The 17,496-nt window shown below is 40.9% G+C and overlaps 1 protein-coding gene across 3 annotated transcripts; it reads left to right on the forward strand.

The window, feature by feature from the left end:
- Window positions 1-295: 295 nt before the first annotated feature.
- Window positions 296-16,729, forward strand: asmt2 (acetylserotonin O-methyltransferase 2). Of its 3 annotated transcripts, XM_020924573.2 has the most exons (10): window positions 304-392; window positions 706-903; window positions 972-1,093; window positions 2,214-2,385; window positions 3,680-3,809; window positions 4,919-4,987; window positions 5,428-5,546; window positions 8,594-8,731; window positions 11,389-11,511; window positions 13,891-16,729. In XM_020924573.2, exons 3-10 carry the CDS (start codon window positions 1,013-1,015, stop codon window positions 14,100-14,102), a joined length of 1,044 nt encoding a protein of 347 aa, XP_020780232.1. In that variant the 5' UTR covers window positions 304-392; window positions 706-903; window positions 972-1,012; the 3' UTR covers window positions 14,103-16,729. The 3 variants fall into 3 exon arrangements, with proteins under 3 accessions (XP_020780231.1, XP_020780233.1, XP_020780232.1); XM_020924572.2 differs by having other exon boundaries at window positions 296-903; XM_020924574.2 differs by having other exon boundaries at window positions 296-903; window positions 987-1,093.
- The last annotated feature ends 767 nt before the right edge of the window (window positions 16,730-17,496 follow it).

Genomic DNA, 17,496 nt, shown 5'->3' on the forward strand with positions numbered 1-17,496 from the left:
AGAGTGTCCCAGTTTTTTTTTTATTTTGAAATTCTGGTTCCTTTAGCTTAGAATTACAAATTATATTCTTTGATTAGTGAAGAATAAAATAATAATTAAAGATAATACATACAATAACATGGTCAAGTGAAATGATAAAAAAAGAATATAAACACGCCTATAATAAAAACGAAATTATAACTAAGTAAATCTACGAAAATGTGGTAAATAAACGGTGTATCTTTAACAGGTCGACAGCGCCGCCTGCTGCTGCGGATGAACCCGGTACTGCAGCTGCTCCGTTTTTCTGAAATCTGCCTTTTAATCCTCAAACGCGTCATCTTCTGTCCGACTGATACACCCGACCCTGCACTATATACTTGTTCTCTGTGTGATTCGTGCGTGAGCTGCTGGTGAGTGAGTCTGTTCTGTGCTTTTATCGCGTCCGAGGTGCTTCATGTGAAACTTTTTAGAGCGCGTACTTGTACAGATCCTACGCCACTTTCTGTAGACTACTGTGATAAAAAACATCGGCTCTACACACTGACAGGTTTCGATAATTCTCATTAGACGCAGTAGTGGAGGACGCTGCGCTTGTTGTAGTCCGTTTTCTGGGACTTGTAGTTTTTTATCGAACTGCGGATTCACCAAAAGCAGCGAATTCTCCTCCTCCTCTTCACTGCTCCCTGCTCATCCTTGATCCTGAATATTGACCTTTTGATTTAGCTCTCAGAGGAACAGGAACAGGAAGCAGAAGAAATGAGGTATTTTTGCCCAATTTCCAAGCACCGAGAGCTCCCCCGCTGACAACCCCCGACATTTTGGATATTTATACCCCAAAAACGAGCTCAAACTGCGGATTTTGGACAACCAAGACACTCCTCTCTTCCACGGTTTGCACGGAGCTGGCACATATCAAAAGAGGTAACGTTAAGCGGTTTAAATATTGCATAAATAAAGGCAAATAAATGAAATCTGACTGTATTTTGAAGTTTGTAAATTCCTAGAGCGCACCACCGTCGGCAGTAGCAGCATGGCAGAACACCTTTCCCAAAGTGAACTGGACTACCCCTTTAAACTTCTGGAATATTTCAACGGATTCAGGATTTCTAAGGTAAATCAATGGACTAAACTGCACTAAATAAGACAACAGTGACATAGACTGTGTATTTTGTAAATGAAGATTACTTTTATAGTCTACAATCTTTTCAAGTTGGCATCAGAATGATCACAACATTGTTATTGCACAAATGTGACAGGTGCATCAAATATTACACATCATTAGACATGTCCAAGGCATTCAGTCGGTCTCGCAATTTGCCCAGACCAAGAGCAAATATTTTAGGAAGGTTTTAAAAAAATTACGAATAATGGGAGGTCCATTTAAATTAGTCAAATATTACAGTAATTGCAGTGTACATGAGAGGGGTTTGGCCATGGATAAGAACTATAATATAAAATGTATCTATCTGCTATTATAAGAACTAAAGAACTAGATAGAAGAATAGAAGAAGATTTTATTCTAGTTCTTTGGTTTTGGCCCAGTCTACTGTATGGTTGTTAGGTAACATTTATGTTAGGATTCCCTAGTGGGATGTCAGGATTTCCAACCAGGAAGTCCATCCATCCATTTTCTTCCTCTTATCCGGGGTTGGGTCGCAGGGGCATCAGTTTAAGCAGGGACTCCCAGACTTCCTTCACCCCAGACACTTCCTCCAGCTCCTCCAGGGTTACCCCGAGTTGTTCCCAGACCAGCTTAGAGACATAGTCCCTCCAGCGTGTCCTTGGTCTGCCCCAGAGTCTCATCCTGGTGGGACATAAACACCTCCTGAGGGAGACGCCCAGGACGCATCCAGAACAGATGCCCAAGCCACCTCAACTGCTCCTCTCAACATGGAAGAGCAGCGGCTCTACTCCGAGCTCCTCCCGTGTGACTGAGCTCCTCATTCTGTCTCTAAGGGAGCACCCAGCCACCCTGCGGAGGAAACTCATTTCGTCCGCTTGTATCTGCGATCTCGTCCTTTCGGTCATTACCCAAGCAGGAAGTAAAATAACATTTAAAAAAAAACTACAAATTGGCCAAAGTGAGGAAAAAGTTAAATTTGAAAGCGAAATCTTAAATAATGATCTTGACTGTGTTTTGGTAAAATGAGTCGTCTAACCTGTCACAGGCACTTTAACCTTGAGTTCTCTCTCTTCATCCCTCTCTTCTCTCTCTTCCTCCTCTGCTTCAGATCATCTTCTCTGCGTGTGAGCTGGGAGTGTTTGACCTCCTGTTGACCTCTGACCCCCTGAGCGCGGCTCAGGTCGCGGCCAAACTGAACCTGAGCTCAGACGGAGCAGAGAGACTCCTGGACGCTCTGGTCGGAATCGAGATCCTGGAGGTGGACACGAGCCAGGAGACAGGTCAGAGGGCAGAGGTCAGAGGAGACAGGTCTGAGAGGACAGAGGGCAGAGGTCAGAGGGGACAGGTCTGAGAGGACAGAGGGCAGAGGTCAGAGGGGACAGGTCTGAGAGGACAGAGGTGCAGTGGACTGAGTGATATGAATATGTTGATTTTGAGATCCTGGAGGTGGACACGAGCAAAGAGACAGGTCAGAGGACAAGGGTCAAAGGGCAAGGGTCAGAGAGGACAGGTCTGAGAGGACAGAGGACAGAGGTCTGAGAGAACAGAGGTGCAGTGGATTGAGTGATATGAATATGTTACTGCAAAAAATGTATGTACCAGGATCTCTATCGCTTTGTTCAGACTGCAGCCTGAAGTGATCTGAATCTGAATTTTTAGCCCCTTATGCTCCTGTATCTGATCTTTTAATGTCAGTCTGAACGACACAGACAAATGCGACCCAGGCCACTGGATATGTGCTCTTAAAACTGATAAATGTCCAATCTTTTGACATGTGACTTCAGTCTGAATGGTCAGGTCACATTCATCCACCTACTCATCATCAACAAGCCACAAACGTCACGATTCTGAGCCGAGGCATCGCCAGGTTCTCAGTGCTCACTTCCGCAAACACTGAGCACACTCTCTGCGTGTGACGTCGTCGTGTCCTCCAGTGCAGATGCAGGACACTTTTGGGATGTTTAAAGTTCACTGGAGATCACATATAAGTCACACTTACCTGGGAATGTGAACAACCTCGCAAAGAAATCTGACTTCACAAAAAATCCAAACTGAGCATTAAGCCCTGCAGTCTGAACAGAGCCTAAGTGTCTCTGTTGACATTTCACACATCTGTCATGTTTTTGACGTTCTGTACCAGTCTGTTGTTGATAAGTTCTCTGCAGCTGTTTGGACTCTCTCTTCCCCTCTGTGCCCAAACAGGAAACATCTGGAGTTCATTTGTCTCTTTACACCTTTAACTCAACTCATATATTCTGAACTTGTACAATGTTTTCTCTGTTCTGTTACACAATGCTGCTTCTATTTGCCACTGTGCACAATACAACTCTTTATGGTTATTGGTAAAGTTATAGTTTTTTAGGGGCACGTAGTAAGAAGGGATAATGAACCAAGTACAGAGGAGAAACAGAGAATATATGGTACAGAGGAGGACAGTGGATATACTGTATGGGTAGAAAGATGTTGAGGCTAGAGTTGCCAAGAAACAGGCGTTCTAGATGAAGAGCTCAGTGGAGCAGAGGAGTATACGAGAGACTTTTGTTTATAACCCTGATCCTGTTTGTTCTCTTTCAGCCCTCTACAGCAGCACTGATGTGTCGAACCTGTATCTGACCAAAAACAGCCCCAGGTCTCTGCACGACATGGTCCTGTACCAGTCCCAGACCATCTACCCTCTGTGGAACAACTTGGCCGACGCTGTCCGGTCAGTAACTCTTCAGCTTCCTCTTCCAAAGCAACATTTTGAGACTTTTTCCCCATTCAACTGATAAAATATTTTGTTATAAATTGTTAATTTTAATGCCGAGTGTCCTTATTCTGAAACCCACGGATAAACACAACTTGTAATTACTGCACTTTTTTAGTCCCTCTCACCTTTTTTTTGAAAATCAAACTCTTAAACAAAACCATGAACTCGTGCTGATCCTGAAAATGTGTTAAATATTTAAATTCATTTTGTTTTCAGACAATCTTAAAACATTTCTGGCTGTGTGTGTTAAAGTGTGAACTGTGTCACCATGGTAACTGCTGAACACTCCCCCATAAACATATATGTATGCTCAGCACCTCAGAAACGTCACTGCAAAATCTCCTACTAGAAACTGTATTGTTAAAGCACAGCCCTAATACTACAAAATCACTCGGTGTTTTCCAATCACCTCAGTTTCTGAAACACTCTGGACAGATCCGTGTCATCAGAGCTCCGCCCACTGCTGTTCTACTTCCTTCAAAGTCCTCACGTCCTCCACGCTCCACTCATCCGTTTGGTTGTTTTACCGAGGATGCATGGACACCTTGGAGGGCTTCAAATTGTCAACAGTGCTCTCCGAATTTATTGAAGCAGTAAAATGCACTCTAATAAAATAAAACTCGTTACACAATAAAAAAAAGAAGTAAATACAGTATTTTGCTGTTTTAGCCACATTGTTGCAGATCACACTCTTATCAGATCAAATGAATTCAAATCAGGACAAATGCAGCAACGGAACTGGGGATCAAATGATCATCTGATCAAAAATACTTCTGAACACTTTTTGTTTGTAGAAACACTGATGTTTATTACCACTCAGAGTTTTATCACGTTTGATTTGTTCACGTGACACGGTGCAGTCGCTCCTCTGGAGCCTGTTCCATGAGCGCTCCAGGAGCTGTGGAGCCGACTCCAGAGGAGTGCCACAAAGTGGTCTTTGGTGGAAGGATCCTGGGAATAAAGAAATACCCACTACACACTATGCACAATTCTATCACCACTTTTCACTAGTTTGTGATTCATTTAACACTTTTTCTTTCTTTTTTTTTTTTTCTTTTGTTCAGGGAAGGAAAGAACCAAAATGAGAAAACCTTTGGGCTTCCAGCAGATCAGGTCTTTGAAACCATCTACAGGTAAAGGAAATGTTCTACCATAAACCAGCACTTGTTTCTTTTATCAAGTAGTTTTAGATCAGTGTTGCAATTTAAAATGTTTAAAATACAAAATAAATTTCTATGGACGTCATAGATGGTCAAATGCTTTTCTTCACAGAGATGTTATTGCTTTGAAATGTTTCACAGTATGGCATTAAACTTTTCTATCTTCATGGAGACCAAACCAGACCAAGTCACAGGGCACATCTGTGGAGAGGCGACCCCGCTCACAGTCACAATGTCTGTTTTCGAGTTATTTTTGTCACATAAAACCACCTGTAATTGGATAATGTAAAGTAGGGCTGTTTAATGTCACACTGTGGAACATTCCATCTCCATAGAAACAAGCAGATGACTGAACCCAAAACCAAAAAGTCGCATACTGCAGCTTTAAACCTTTTTCTCTGTGGAACTCTCAGATCGGAGGAGGACATGCTGAAGTTCATGGGTCTGATGAAATCTTCTTGGATTCTCGATGGACCTGACATCGTCACGGCGTTCGACCTCTCGCCCTTTAAAACCATCGTCGACCTTGGAGGTAGGACATCTGAACATTTACACAGTGCATTTTCTATGATGCAGAGTGTCACTTTTCTGGTGGAGGGTTTGTCAGATGTTTGCATTAGGTATGGGACAACACTGACATTTGGTGTCACAATTATAATGGCCAAAATAACTGCGATTTACAATTATATAACGATGATAATTAAACTGACAGTTTAAAAATGTTACAGTTATGAATAATTCAAATTTTAATGTTAAGTTCCATTTTTAATCAACCTTTATATATATGACATGCCCGGAACACCTCCCGAGGGAGGCGCCCAGGAGGCATCCGGAACAGATGCCCGAGCCACCTCAGCTGGCTCCTCTCGACGTGGAGGAGCAGTGGCTCTACTCTGAGCTCCTCCCGTGTGACTGAGCTCCTCACCCTATCTCTAAGGGAGCGCCCAGCCACCCTGCGGAGGAAACTCATTTCAAGCGCTTGTATCCACGATCTCGTCCTTTCGGTCACTACCCAGAGCTCATGACCATAGGTGAGAGTAGGAACGAAGACTGACCGGTAAATCACCACAACGGTCCGATACAGCGACCACATCACTGCCGAAGCTGCACCGATCCGCCTGTCAATCTCACGTTCCGTCCTCCCCTCACTTGTGAACAAGACCCCGAGATACTTGAACTCCTCCACTTGAGGCAAAGACTCTCCACTCACCCGGAGAGGGCAAGACGCCTTTTTCCGGTCGAGAACCATGGCCTCAGACTTAGAAGAGCTGATCTTCATCCCAGCCGCTTCACACTCGGCTGCAAACCGCCCCAGTGCACATTGCAGGTCCTGGCTCGATGGAGCCAACAAGACAACATCATCTGCGAACAACAGAGATGAGATCCTGTGGTCCCCCAAACCGGACCCCCTCCGGCCCCTGACTAGAAATTCTGTCCATAAACACAATGAACAGAACCGGTGACAAAGGGCAGCCCTGGCGGAGTCCAACATGCACCGGGAACAGGTCTGACTTACTGCCGGCAATGCAAACACAGCTCCTGCTCCGGTCATACAGGGACCGGACAGCCCTTAGCAAAGGGCCCCGGACCCCATACTCCCAGAGCACCCCCACAGGACACCACGAGGGACATGGTCGAATGCCTTCTCCAAGTCCACAAAGCACATGTGGACTGGTTGGGCAAACTCCCATGAACCCTCGAGCACCCTATGGAGAGTGTAGAGCTGGTCCAGTGTTCCACGGCCAGGACGAAAACCACACTGCTCCTCCTGGATCTGAGGTTTGACTATCGGCCGGATTCTCCTCTCCAGTACCCTGGCATAGACCTTACCGGGAAGGCTGAGGAGTGTGATTCCCCTGTAGTTGGAACACACCCTCCCGTCCCCCTTCTTATACAGAGGGACCACCACCCCGGTTTGCCAGTCCAGAGGTACTGTCCCCGACTGCCAGGCAATGTTGAAGAGACATGTCAGCCAAGACCCACAACATCCAGAGACTTAAGGTACTCAGGACGGATCTTGTCCACCCCCGTAGCCTTGCCACCAAGGAGCTTTCCAACCACCTCAGTGACTTCAGCCAGGGTGATGGATGAGTCCACCTCCGAGTCCCCAGCCTCGGCCTCCTCCTCGGAAGACGTGACGGTGGGATTGAGGAGATCCTCAAAGTATTCCTTCCACCGCCGGACAACGTCCCCAGTCGAGGTCAGCAGCTCTCCCCCCGCACTGCAAACAGTGTTGGCGAAGAACTTCTTCCCCCTCCTGAGGCACCAGACAGTTTGCCAGAATCTCTTTGAGGCCGTCCGATAGTCCTTCTCCATGGCCTCCCCGAACTCCTCCCAGCTCCGAGTTTTTGCCTCCGCAACCACACGAGCTGCAGCATGCTTGGCCCGCCGGTACCATCAGCTGCCTCAGGAGTCTTACGAGCCAACAAGACCCGATAGGACTCCTTCTTCAGCTTGACGGCATCCCTTACTTCCGGTGTCCACCACCGGGTTCGGGGATTGCCACCGCGACAGGCACCACAGACCTTACGCCCACAGCTCCGAGCAGCCGCATCGACAATAGAGGCAGAGAATGAAGCCCACTCGGACTTCATATCTCCAGCCTCCCCTGGAATCCGGGAGAAGTCCTCCCGGAGGTGCGAGTTGAAGGTCCCTCTGACAGAGGCTCCGCCAGACGTTCCCAACAGACCCTCACTACACGCTTGGGTCTGCCAGGTTTTTCCGCCTTCTTCCTCCACCAGCGAACCCAACTCACAACCAGGTGGTGATCAGTTGACAGCTCAGCCCCTCTCTTCACCCGAGTGTCCAAGACACCTTCACCATGTTTTTGTTTATTGTCCCGTGTCCACTTTGAATTGAGCTTCACAAATAAATTTGCTTCGCCTAATCCCACTGCAAATACTCAAATACTCTAAAAATGACTATGTGCTATATGGATTACTACTACTACTACTACTACTACTATTACTACTACAACTACCATTACTACAACTACTACAACTACTATTACTACTACTATTATATGACTACTATTACTACTACTACTACTATCACCACTATTATTACTACTACTACTATTATTACTACAGTTACTACTACTATTACTAGTACTATTACTACTACTACTACTACTACTACTAGTACTACTACTAGTACTACTACTAATATTACTACTAATATTAGTACTACTAGTTCTTCTACTACTACTTCTGCTTCAAATTATTATTATTATTATTATTTTTTATTATTATTATTATATATTATTTTATTTACATAGCTCTTTTCTTAACAGTTACAGAGTGCTTTACATACAGTGAAATAAGCAGGCATAAGGCACAGATTCAATTTTTGTTCTTTTTTTAGAATGTATTTTTACCATTTTATATATTGTTTCTCTTTGTTATTCTATTATATTGTGATGTGTGAGCTACCATGTCCAAATCATTTCCCTTGTGGATCAATAAAGTTTGTCTACGTCCGGTTTGTTTTGTTCAGTTTGTCTGTTGATACTACTGTATAAAGTGTTGCGTAACACTTTGCCACACTCTCACTCTTTGACCTGCGTTGTGTATTTCCCAGGATGCAGTGGGGCCCTGGCTCGTGAGCTGAGCAGACAGTACCCCTCGTGTACTGTGACGGTGTACGACCTGCCGTCCGTCACTGAAGCTGCACAGAAGCATTTCACCCAAGAAGACGACGACATCACATTTCAGAAGGGTCAGAGTCTACTTAGAATTCACCTAAAGCTGCACTGTGTAACTTTTTGGTTGGGAATTCGTTTCATCTGCTTGTTTCTATGGAGATGTCATTACTCTGCCTGGAATGTTCCACAGTGTGACATTAAACAGCTCTACTTTACATTTATTCAATTACAGGTGGTTTAATTGCTCAAAAATACCTAGAAAAACAGACATTCTGACTGTGAGCAAAGTCGCCTCTCCAAAGATCTGATCTATAACTTGGTCTGGTTTGGTCTCCGTGGAAATAAAAAGATTTAATGCCTATACTGTGAAACATTCCAGACAAAGCAAAGCAGAAAAGTTATACAATGCATCTTTAAAGGGCCAATATTGCACTATTTTCTGATCTGTTCTAATGTTTCCTGATCACAAACAGACCTGGACTTGTGTTTTGTTTCATTCACACGTTTAAAGGTCCATTGTGTAACTTTTCTGGAGGAGAATCATTTACCCTCTTGTCTCCATGGAGATGTTGTTGCTTTGTCCAGAAGAATCGTTCACAGTATTACATTAAACATACAGTATCTTACCTCCGTGAAGACAAAAAAGTGACACCAACACGCCAAGTTACACGTCAGATCTATTGAGAGGCGACCATGCTCAGGTTTTTTTAAGCAATAAATACACCTGGAATTTAATAAATTCAAAGATACGTTTAATGCTACTGTGGAACATTTCAAACGAAGCCATAAAGTCTACATGACACACCCTCCACCAGAAAAGTTACACAATTCAACCAGTGTTGTGCATGAATGAGTTCAAAAGAATGCTTTCAGTGAACACGTTCATTATTCCGTGAACTTTGAACTGAACGTAGCACTTTTGTAAATCAAGCAAGAACTTGAACGTGAATTTGTTCAAATTATGTGAGATGAACGATGTACGTCACTGTTGGGGTTCAATTAAACGTCGGAATTTGTTTTCACCTGATGAGAGGCGTGCTCGCACTTTTTAGTTTCACTGTGGACCTGATACAAGCAGCTAAACGCTCCCAGTCAAGTTTGATCGTTTTTCCTATTGACAAACACAGAGCCATGCCGTGTGTCTGTGTCCTGCTGCAGCTGCCGGTGCAGCCGCACTTGCGTTGACGCGCGGCAGTGGTTTCGTGAGGGCGTGGCTCCAGCTCTGTGTTTCTCAATGGGAAAGCATTAATGAACAGTCTTTCTGGACTTGGGCTCTTTCACAGGATACAGAACTGCCCAGGAGCACGTTGTGCTGATGATAAATGCACAAATACAGCAAAATATACAACAAAAGATAAATGCTCTCTGTGTATTTTGATGGGGATACGCGTCAAAAAATAGGGTGGATTTTTTGAAATCTCCGCGTGCAGGACACGCTGCTCCAATAGAACTGCCCTTATCACTTTGCATTCTACAAATTACACGTCCAAAGTTGCAGTGACATCCCTCTGTCACTAAAAGAACACATATAGTTGTGTCCTTTAGGCCGACAGAAGCTGATGCATCAGTGCACAAGGACAAAGCCGCTTTTTTCCACCGTTTACAGTTTTTTTTTCCACCGTCTTACAGCAAATTAGCCATGCAGTTTTAAGTTTTGTTTCTCTAAGACGTAAACAAATGTGTCAAAGCTGAATTAAACACATTATAATGTCAAACGGACTGATATGGCTCTATAGTGCTTATGGTTTATATGTTGTAAAGTTGTTGTAAACTGGAAGTCAGTTTGAAAAATAAGTTCAGCCTTTCATTTACATTTCTCACCTAAAAATAAAATGAACTGAACTTTGAACTAGTTCTAAATTAAAATGATGAACTATGAACATGAACTGTTCACTTTGAACATGTGTGAACTGAACTTTGAACTAGTTCATGAAAAGTGTGAACTTGTACAACACTGAATGCAACTTTAACACACAAACACACAAACCCTGCAGAGTTTTTCTCACAAACAGAAAACACTCTGTTTCATCTTGTGATGTCATGTGGTAATACAGGAAGTGCTCCACTGTGTTTTTAAACGCCATACACCTAGACATAACTACACTAGATTCATTTCCAATCTCTACTGAACTAAAGGTAAAAGGAGCGGTTCACTTAAACTACCGCTTCATGACATCACAAGGTGGAACAGAGCATTTGGAGCTTTGGTAGATGTAGACAAACTAATAATAAAGAGTTACTCAAACATGTGTGAATAAAACAAAACACAACTCCAGGTCTGTTTTTGAGAAGGGAACAACATTCTAACATGACTTAATGGTGCACTGTGTAACATTTCTATTGGAGGGTCCGCCACCTGCTTGTCTCTATGGAGATGTTATTGCTTTGTCTAGAATGTTCCACAGTCTAGATTAAAGCTGCCTATCACAAGGGAGACAAGCAGGTTACAGCACTACCCAATATTACAAGTCAGATCTGTGGAGAGTTGCCTCCATTTACCGGAACACCTGTTATGAATAAATATTAGATGGAAATGTGTTTTTAAAGTCATACCATGGAACATTTGAGGCAAAGCTGTAGCATCTCCACCAGAAAAATTGCGCAGTGCACCTTTAAAGATTACAAGAGTCAATTTTGTGTAATCTCTGTGTAATCCTTTTAAATCAAATATGAACAAGAAACAGATAATCTTGTGCCTCACTGTGTTTCTTAAGCTTGTCTGAATTTGCAGGAGATTTCTTCACTGATGCCCTCCCTTCGGCTGATCTTTTTGTTTTGGCTCGAATCATTCACGACTGGCCCGAGGAGAAGTGTGTCTCTCTGTTACGAAGGATCCACAGCGTTTGTAAACCAGGTCAGAGAAGCTCCCGTCTCATTCAGGAAAAGAAGTGAAGAAGTGAAAAAACTAAAGGGCTGAAGGGCTGAAGGGCTGTAGACTGGAGCCCTCAACTGTACACTCCACTCTTATTATTATTATGGAACGAAGCTGGATTATTACGGAACAAAGCTGGATTCATTGCCAGTAATATTTATTGACAAAAACATATCCTCATATTGAACATAATTTTCTGTCTCTCCTTGTTTCCTTGGAGATGTCATTGCTCTGCTTAGAATGTTCTACAGTCTGACATTAAACAGATCTACCTTATGTTTATCCAATTACAGAGGGCTTTATTTATTTATTTTACTTGTTTTTATTAAATATTTTGGTGCGAGCCACATATAGTTCTGAAACAGCAGTAAAAATACAATAAAAGTAAAATGGCATAAAATAAAGTTACAGTATAGGTGCAGTCACACACATGGCCTCCAAATCTCCTCATTTACTTTTCATAATATTGTCCATAAACAGTTTTTAAAGCTCAAAAATACCTAAAACAACAAACAAAAAAAGCGGGTATTCTGAATGTGAGCAGGGTCGCCTCTCCGCAGATCTGACCTGTAACTTGGTTTGGTCTCCGTGAAGATAGAAAGTTTTAATGCTGTACTGTGAAACATTCCAGACAAAGCAAAAACATCTCCATGAAGAAAAGTTTTTGACAAACCCTCCACCAGTGTTGGGAAGGTTACTTTTAAAATGTATTCCCCTACAGATTACAGATTACATACCCCAAAATGTAGTTTGTAACGTAATCCATTAAATTACCTAAAGTGAGTAACGTAATCTGAATACTTTGGATTACTTGATATTGTCATTTGTCTTTTTAAAACGACATGAATGTACCAACCACATCCTGAAAATTCTTGTTTGTTCTCTTCAAATTCTTTGTTGAGCCCAAGTCTCCATGAACAGACTTTTGTTTACTGTAGAGAAGCAAAGACAAGGAAATCTTAATTTATAATGTTTTGTTTGCTTAAAGAGAATAAAAAGACCAGTCTTTCCTTAACCAGATTAAAAATATTATTGATAGAGAAATGATTTGTTTATGAGATCACCTTAAATTATGTCCACCTACTGTTCGGTGTCATATTGTTTATTTAAAAAGAAAATCACTTTCAGTACAAACATAAAGGCACCAGCCCAGTAAAAATCTGTAATACTGGATCTTTTTTACTCAAAATGATGCAGAGTCAGATTATTATCAACACTGATTATTAACGACCTCGTCCATTGTGTGACTGATGCACCAATGTTAACAAGATGTTTATGTCGCTCTTATTGCCATGTTCTGTTTGGGTTTCCAGCAATGAGTGGAATTACTGAAATAAAAATAAAAAAATTTAAAAAAGGGATATAGCCCAAAATGTGAAAACAGGAAAATACCGCAGTGTAATCCATTTATTTCAACAAAGTAACTGTAATCCAATTACCACTCATTGAAACAGTAACTGTAACTGAATACAGTTACTCATCATTTGTACTCTAATTATGTAACTCTGGTACATGTAATTTGTTACTCCCCAACACTGCCCTCCACCAGAAAAATTACACAGTGCACCTTTATATAGAAAACTTTATTTACAGACTCAGGGTCCAAACCGTACACAGAAAGACACACAGCCACAATATATAAACCCACCTGCACCCACACACGCACACACGCACACATGCACACACACACACACACACACGCACATACACACAAAAACCTACAGTGACATAAGGTCTGAAGAATTAAAACACACAGCTGCTCTTCCAATATTTCCAGATGTCAGAATAATATTGGGTGTCACTTTTCTTAATATCAGTCAAACATGTTATAATTCCATTTCTTGATTCATTTAACATACACATAAATGTATACATGAGGCTCCTCATTAGAGCCTGGAATGTGGGAATATTTGCAGTCACAAACAAAGCATGAGCACTTTCTCACCTTGGAGTCTTTAGCAGAATTCTAAGAGCATCATTATTTGCCACCTTCATCTTATTCATCTTTGCTTTGCTGTAATGACACCGTAGTTGAGCTGTGTACAGTGGGGTACAGTCTGATCTAAAAAGAGTCATTTTGACATCGTTTGTATACATGTGGAATTCACATGCCAGCATATTCACTTAAGAATACAGTTAATAACACTGACACTGAATCTTCATCATCATCACAGGAGTCATTTCTAATAATATAGACCAAGTATTTTGTTTTTGTTACATTAGCCAGCTGATTCTCATTTAAATAAAAAGAGGGAAAGCTTAACTTTTGATCCTCCTTAGACCTGGCAATCATGACCCACACTTTCTTTAAACCCGCCTCCTCCATCACATACACATAGCATGTTTCTGTCATGTGTCCAGGAGGGGGCGTTCTTCTGGTGGAGGCCCTCCTGTTTGAGAACCACAGGGGTCCCATCACAGCTCAGGTCTTCTCCCTGAACATGCTGGTCCAGACCGAAGGCAGAGAGAGACGCCCCTCCGAGTACACCGCCATTTTGAATAAGACCGGTTTCCACGACGTCCAGGTGAGCCGAACGGGGAAGTGCTACGACGCCATCCTCGCCATCAGATAACAAAACAAAACAAAAATAAAACTACTTGGGCACATGGATTTAAGATTATGTGAACAAGTCATTATGTGAAAAAGACTTATAGGAGACAGAGAATTAATGAATAACTGTTAGGAATGATTCAAGGCTATAACTACTTCAGAGGTTAGGATAAGAGTATTAAATAAAGGTGCTCTAACTGATTTTTACCGTGTTAAAAAAATGAAAAACAAAAAAGTTAATTTTAAATGGTTTGCAGTGGTCCAAAGTTCTTCCTCACTTATCTTATGCATTCAGAGCATCCGAATTACTCACCATGATGAGTTTATAAGAGCTTTACACAACTCACAGAAACCAGAGCGGAGTTTAGACATAGACAATCTTTATTGATCCACAAGGGAAATGACTTGGACACAGCAGCTCACACATCCTTATAATACAATAACAAAATGTAAAAAAATAAAGGTAATAAAACTTCTAAATAAGAACGAAAAACAGTAATTAATATAGTTCCATTTTAGTGTCAAACAAAAAACAGATTTTGACCTCTATTTCCAATATTTAAATTAAAGTTAATTTCAAATAACACCAATCAAAAAACAGTCATTGTGCCCATTTCAATTTTGAGATTTTATTCTCTGGTTTATATGTTGCTTTGCTGCTTAGTGCTGCGTGTGTGAATTCAGTTTATCGCTGCTTCCTATTTCTCCATATCGATTTCAACAACGACTTTCTAAGAAGCGAAAGTAAACGCATCGCTATAAAAGAAGGTAAGACCGTCTTGCAGCATAAAATATTGGAAATAGAGGTTGAAATCTGTTTTTTGTTTGACAATAAAAGGAATAATGAAATAAACTGTTTTCCCATTTTATTGTTTTTTGTTCTTAATTGAAATTGAAAAGAACAAATGGTACATGGACCAGACAGGAGTCAAATAAAACATAATTTTGTAAATGTATATGCACAAGTAAAGTAAAAAAACAGAAATATCGTGATATAAATACACTATGTCACAGTTATATACAAGAGGTCATAAGGAAAACAGTACAAAGCTGTTCTGATGATTGACAGAAACATGGGCTTGGTTGAACTGTAATGTTAAAGCTAACAACAACTAGCATGCAACAACCAACACACTTTTGCCACCAGCTCCACTTTAGCACAAATATAAATAAGAAACAAAAATTGCTGTAATGTAATTTCTGTCAGCAGTGAAATACTGAGTGAAAATGACTTCTACATAAAACTACATGTAAACTAACTGTAAAATAATGTACAGTATAATAGTGAACAGATGATCAAATTATGACTTGTATTATTACTTACTTAAAGGTGTACTATGTAACTTTTTGGTTGGGGGTCCATCACCTGCCTGGAATTATATGACATTAAACAGCTCTACTTTACATTTATTCAGTTACAGGTGGTTTTATAGCTCAAAAATACCTAAAAAAAAAAAGTGAGCGGGGTCACCTCTCCACAGATCTGACTTGTAACTTGGTCTGGTTTGTTCTCCATCAAGATAGAAAGGTTTAATGCCGTACTGTGAAACATTCCAGACAAAGCCAAACCATCTTCATGGAGAATTATACAGTTTAGGGGTTACTCAAGAATCACTGTCCTAAAATGTGTAAAAATCCATAAATGTAAAATGTCTCCACTTCTGTTGGGTTTTTCCTCTGCTGACTCCTGTCTGATCCTCTGTGTTTTTAAAGAAGGACTGTTTCCTTTATCCATTAACTTGATAACCAATTCCTGAGCCATCACTGATCGATAATGGGCATTATGCTATTACTAATGTATTATGCACTTCATATTCACTGTACATGTTGTGTGGAGATGATTTCACGTTGTCTTACCTTTTATAATTACAATAGCCAGTACATGTATCCAGGAAATGTATTGATTTCTTAATATTAACAGATAAGGGTCAAAAAATACTATTTGATCAACTATGCAGTTTGTTTTGTTTATTATTTGTTAACTGTGTTTGGTCACATCATCTCATTTGATAACTGCTTTGGTCGCTATTGTTAGGGAAAATAAGGTGCCTGTAACGTGTCCTAGAGTTGTACAGAGAGGCTGAAGACTCTGGATGTCGAGGCAGGAGAAGTTTATTTACTAACAGTGTAGGCTTCTACACAAGAAAGTTTAAATAGGAGCTAAGGACAGGCTCGAGACGTGCTGGCTGAGATAAATTGAGAAGAGCATAGCACATCACTGCTGTGAGACTAGTTAACCAAGAACCTGATAACGTAAAGAAGGACAAGCTCTGTAATAGTTGGATGACGCCAGAGCTAACAGAGAAATGTCAACAATGAACTGGATGGGTACTTGCTAAGACTATGCAGGGGATGCAACATTCCTCAACAGTTATGATGTAATATGTACTGTGCATAGTGTGTTTTAATCTTTTCCTATCACTGTTTAACATAACTACTCTCAAATGTGTCAATGATACATAAAATGTGTGAAAATAACGTGTTTTGAATTGGTTTTATTCATTTTATTACTATTTTTATTATTTAAAACATGTTTTTTGTTCCAAGAGGTGTGTAGAATCCCTCAGTCGTCCAGCTAGAATCCATGACAAAGTTGAAATTGAATTTGTCAATTTTCCAACCTAAATAAACATTTGTCCAGTTGACAAATTGAATTTTTCGTTTGCCTTTGTTCCAAGAGATAGCTCTACCAAGTTCTGGTGCATTTTATTATTCCAATGTTAAAGAGTCCATATTACACTATTTTCTGATCTGTTCTAATCTAGTTTCCTCATCACTAACATTAGACCTGGAGTTATGTTTTGTTTCATTCACACATGTTTAACACACTAACCCTACACATTTATAGTTCTTCTCTCAAACTGAAAACATTCTGTTCCACCTTGTGATGTCATGTTTTAATACAGGAAGTGCTCCACTAGAATCATTTGGATCATTTCAGCCCTAGCATTGCCAGTCTCTACTGAACTAAAGGGAACTGCTGTTAACTTCAAAACTACCACTACGTACATGACATCACAAGGTGGAACTGAATATTTTGAGCTTTGGAGACAGACAATTAATACGGATTACTCAAACGTGTGAATATAACTATCTGATTTTTTTTTTTTTTTTTCTTGTTTGTTTGAGTCTCAAAAGCTTGGACACCATCTCATTCAATGTTTTTCATGTTCTGCATTTCATGTTGTCATATATTTGATGTTTTCTGTATTTATCTAAAATGTAGAAAGCAGTATAGTGAGAGAGAAAAAAAGAAAACAAAACACTGAATGAGAGGGTGTGTCCAGTCTCTTGACTGGTAGTCTAAGTATGGGAAGTGCAATAATTAGGCAGTACTGCAGTAAGATTAGTCTTTTTTTTTTTTTTTCCATTTATTGTACAATACCAGTCAGGATACATAGAAAAGATTTCACCCA

The sequence above is a fragment of the Boleophthalmus pectinirostris genome, unplaced genomic scaffold (assembly GCF_026225935.1).
Source record: "Boleophthalmus pectinirostris isolate CB_2022bp ecotype Guang Dong unplaced genomic scaffold, ASM2622593v1 HiC_scaffold_779, whole genome shotgun sequence".
Lineage (NCBI taxonomy): Eukaryota > Metazoa > Chordata > Actinopteri > Gobiiformes > Gobiidae > Boleophthalmus > Boleophthalmus pectinirostris.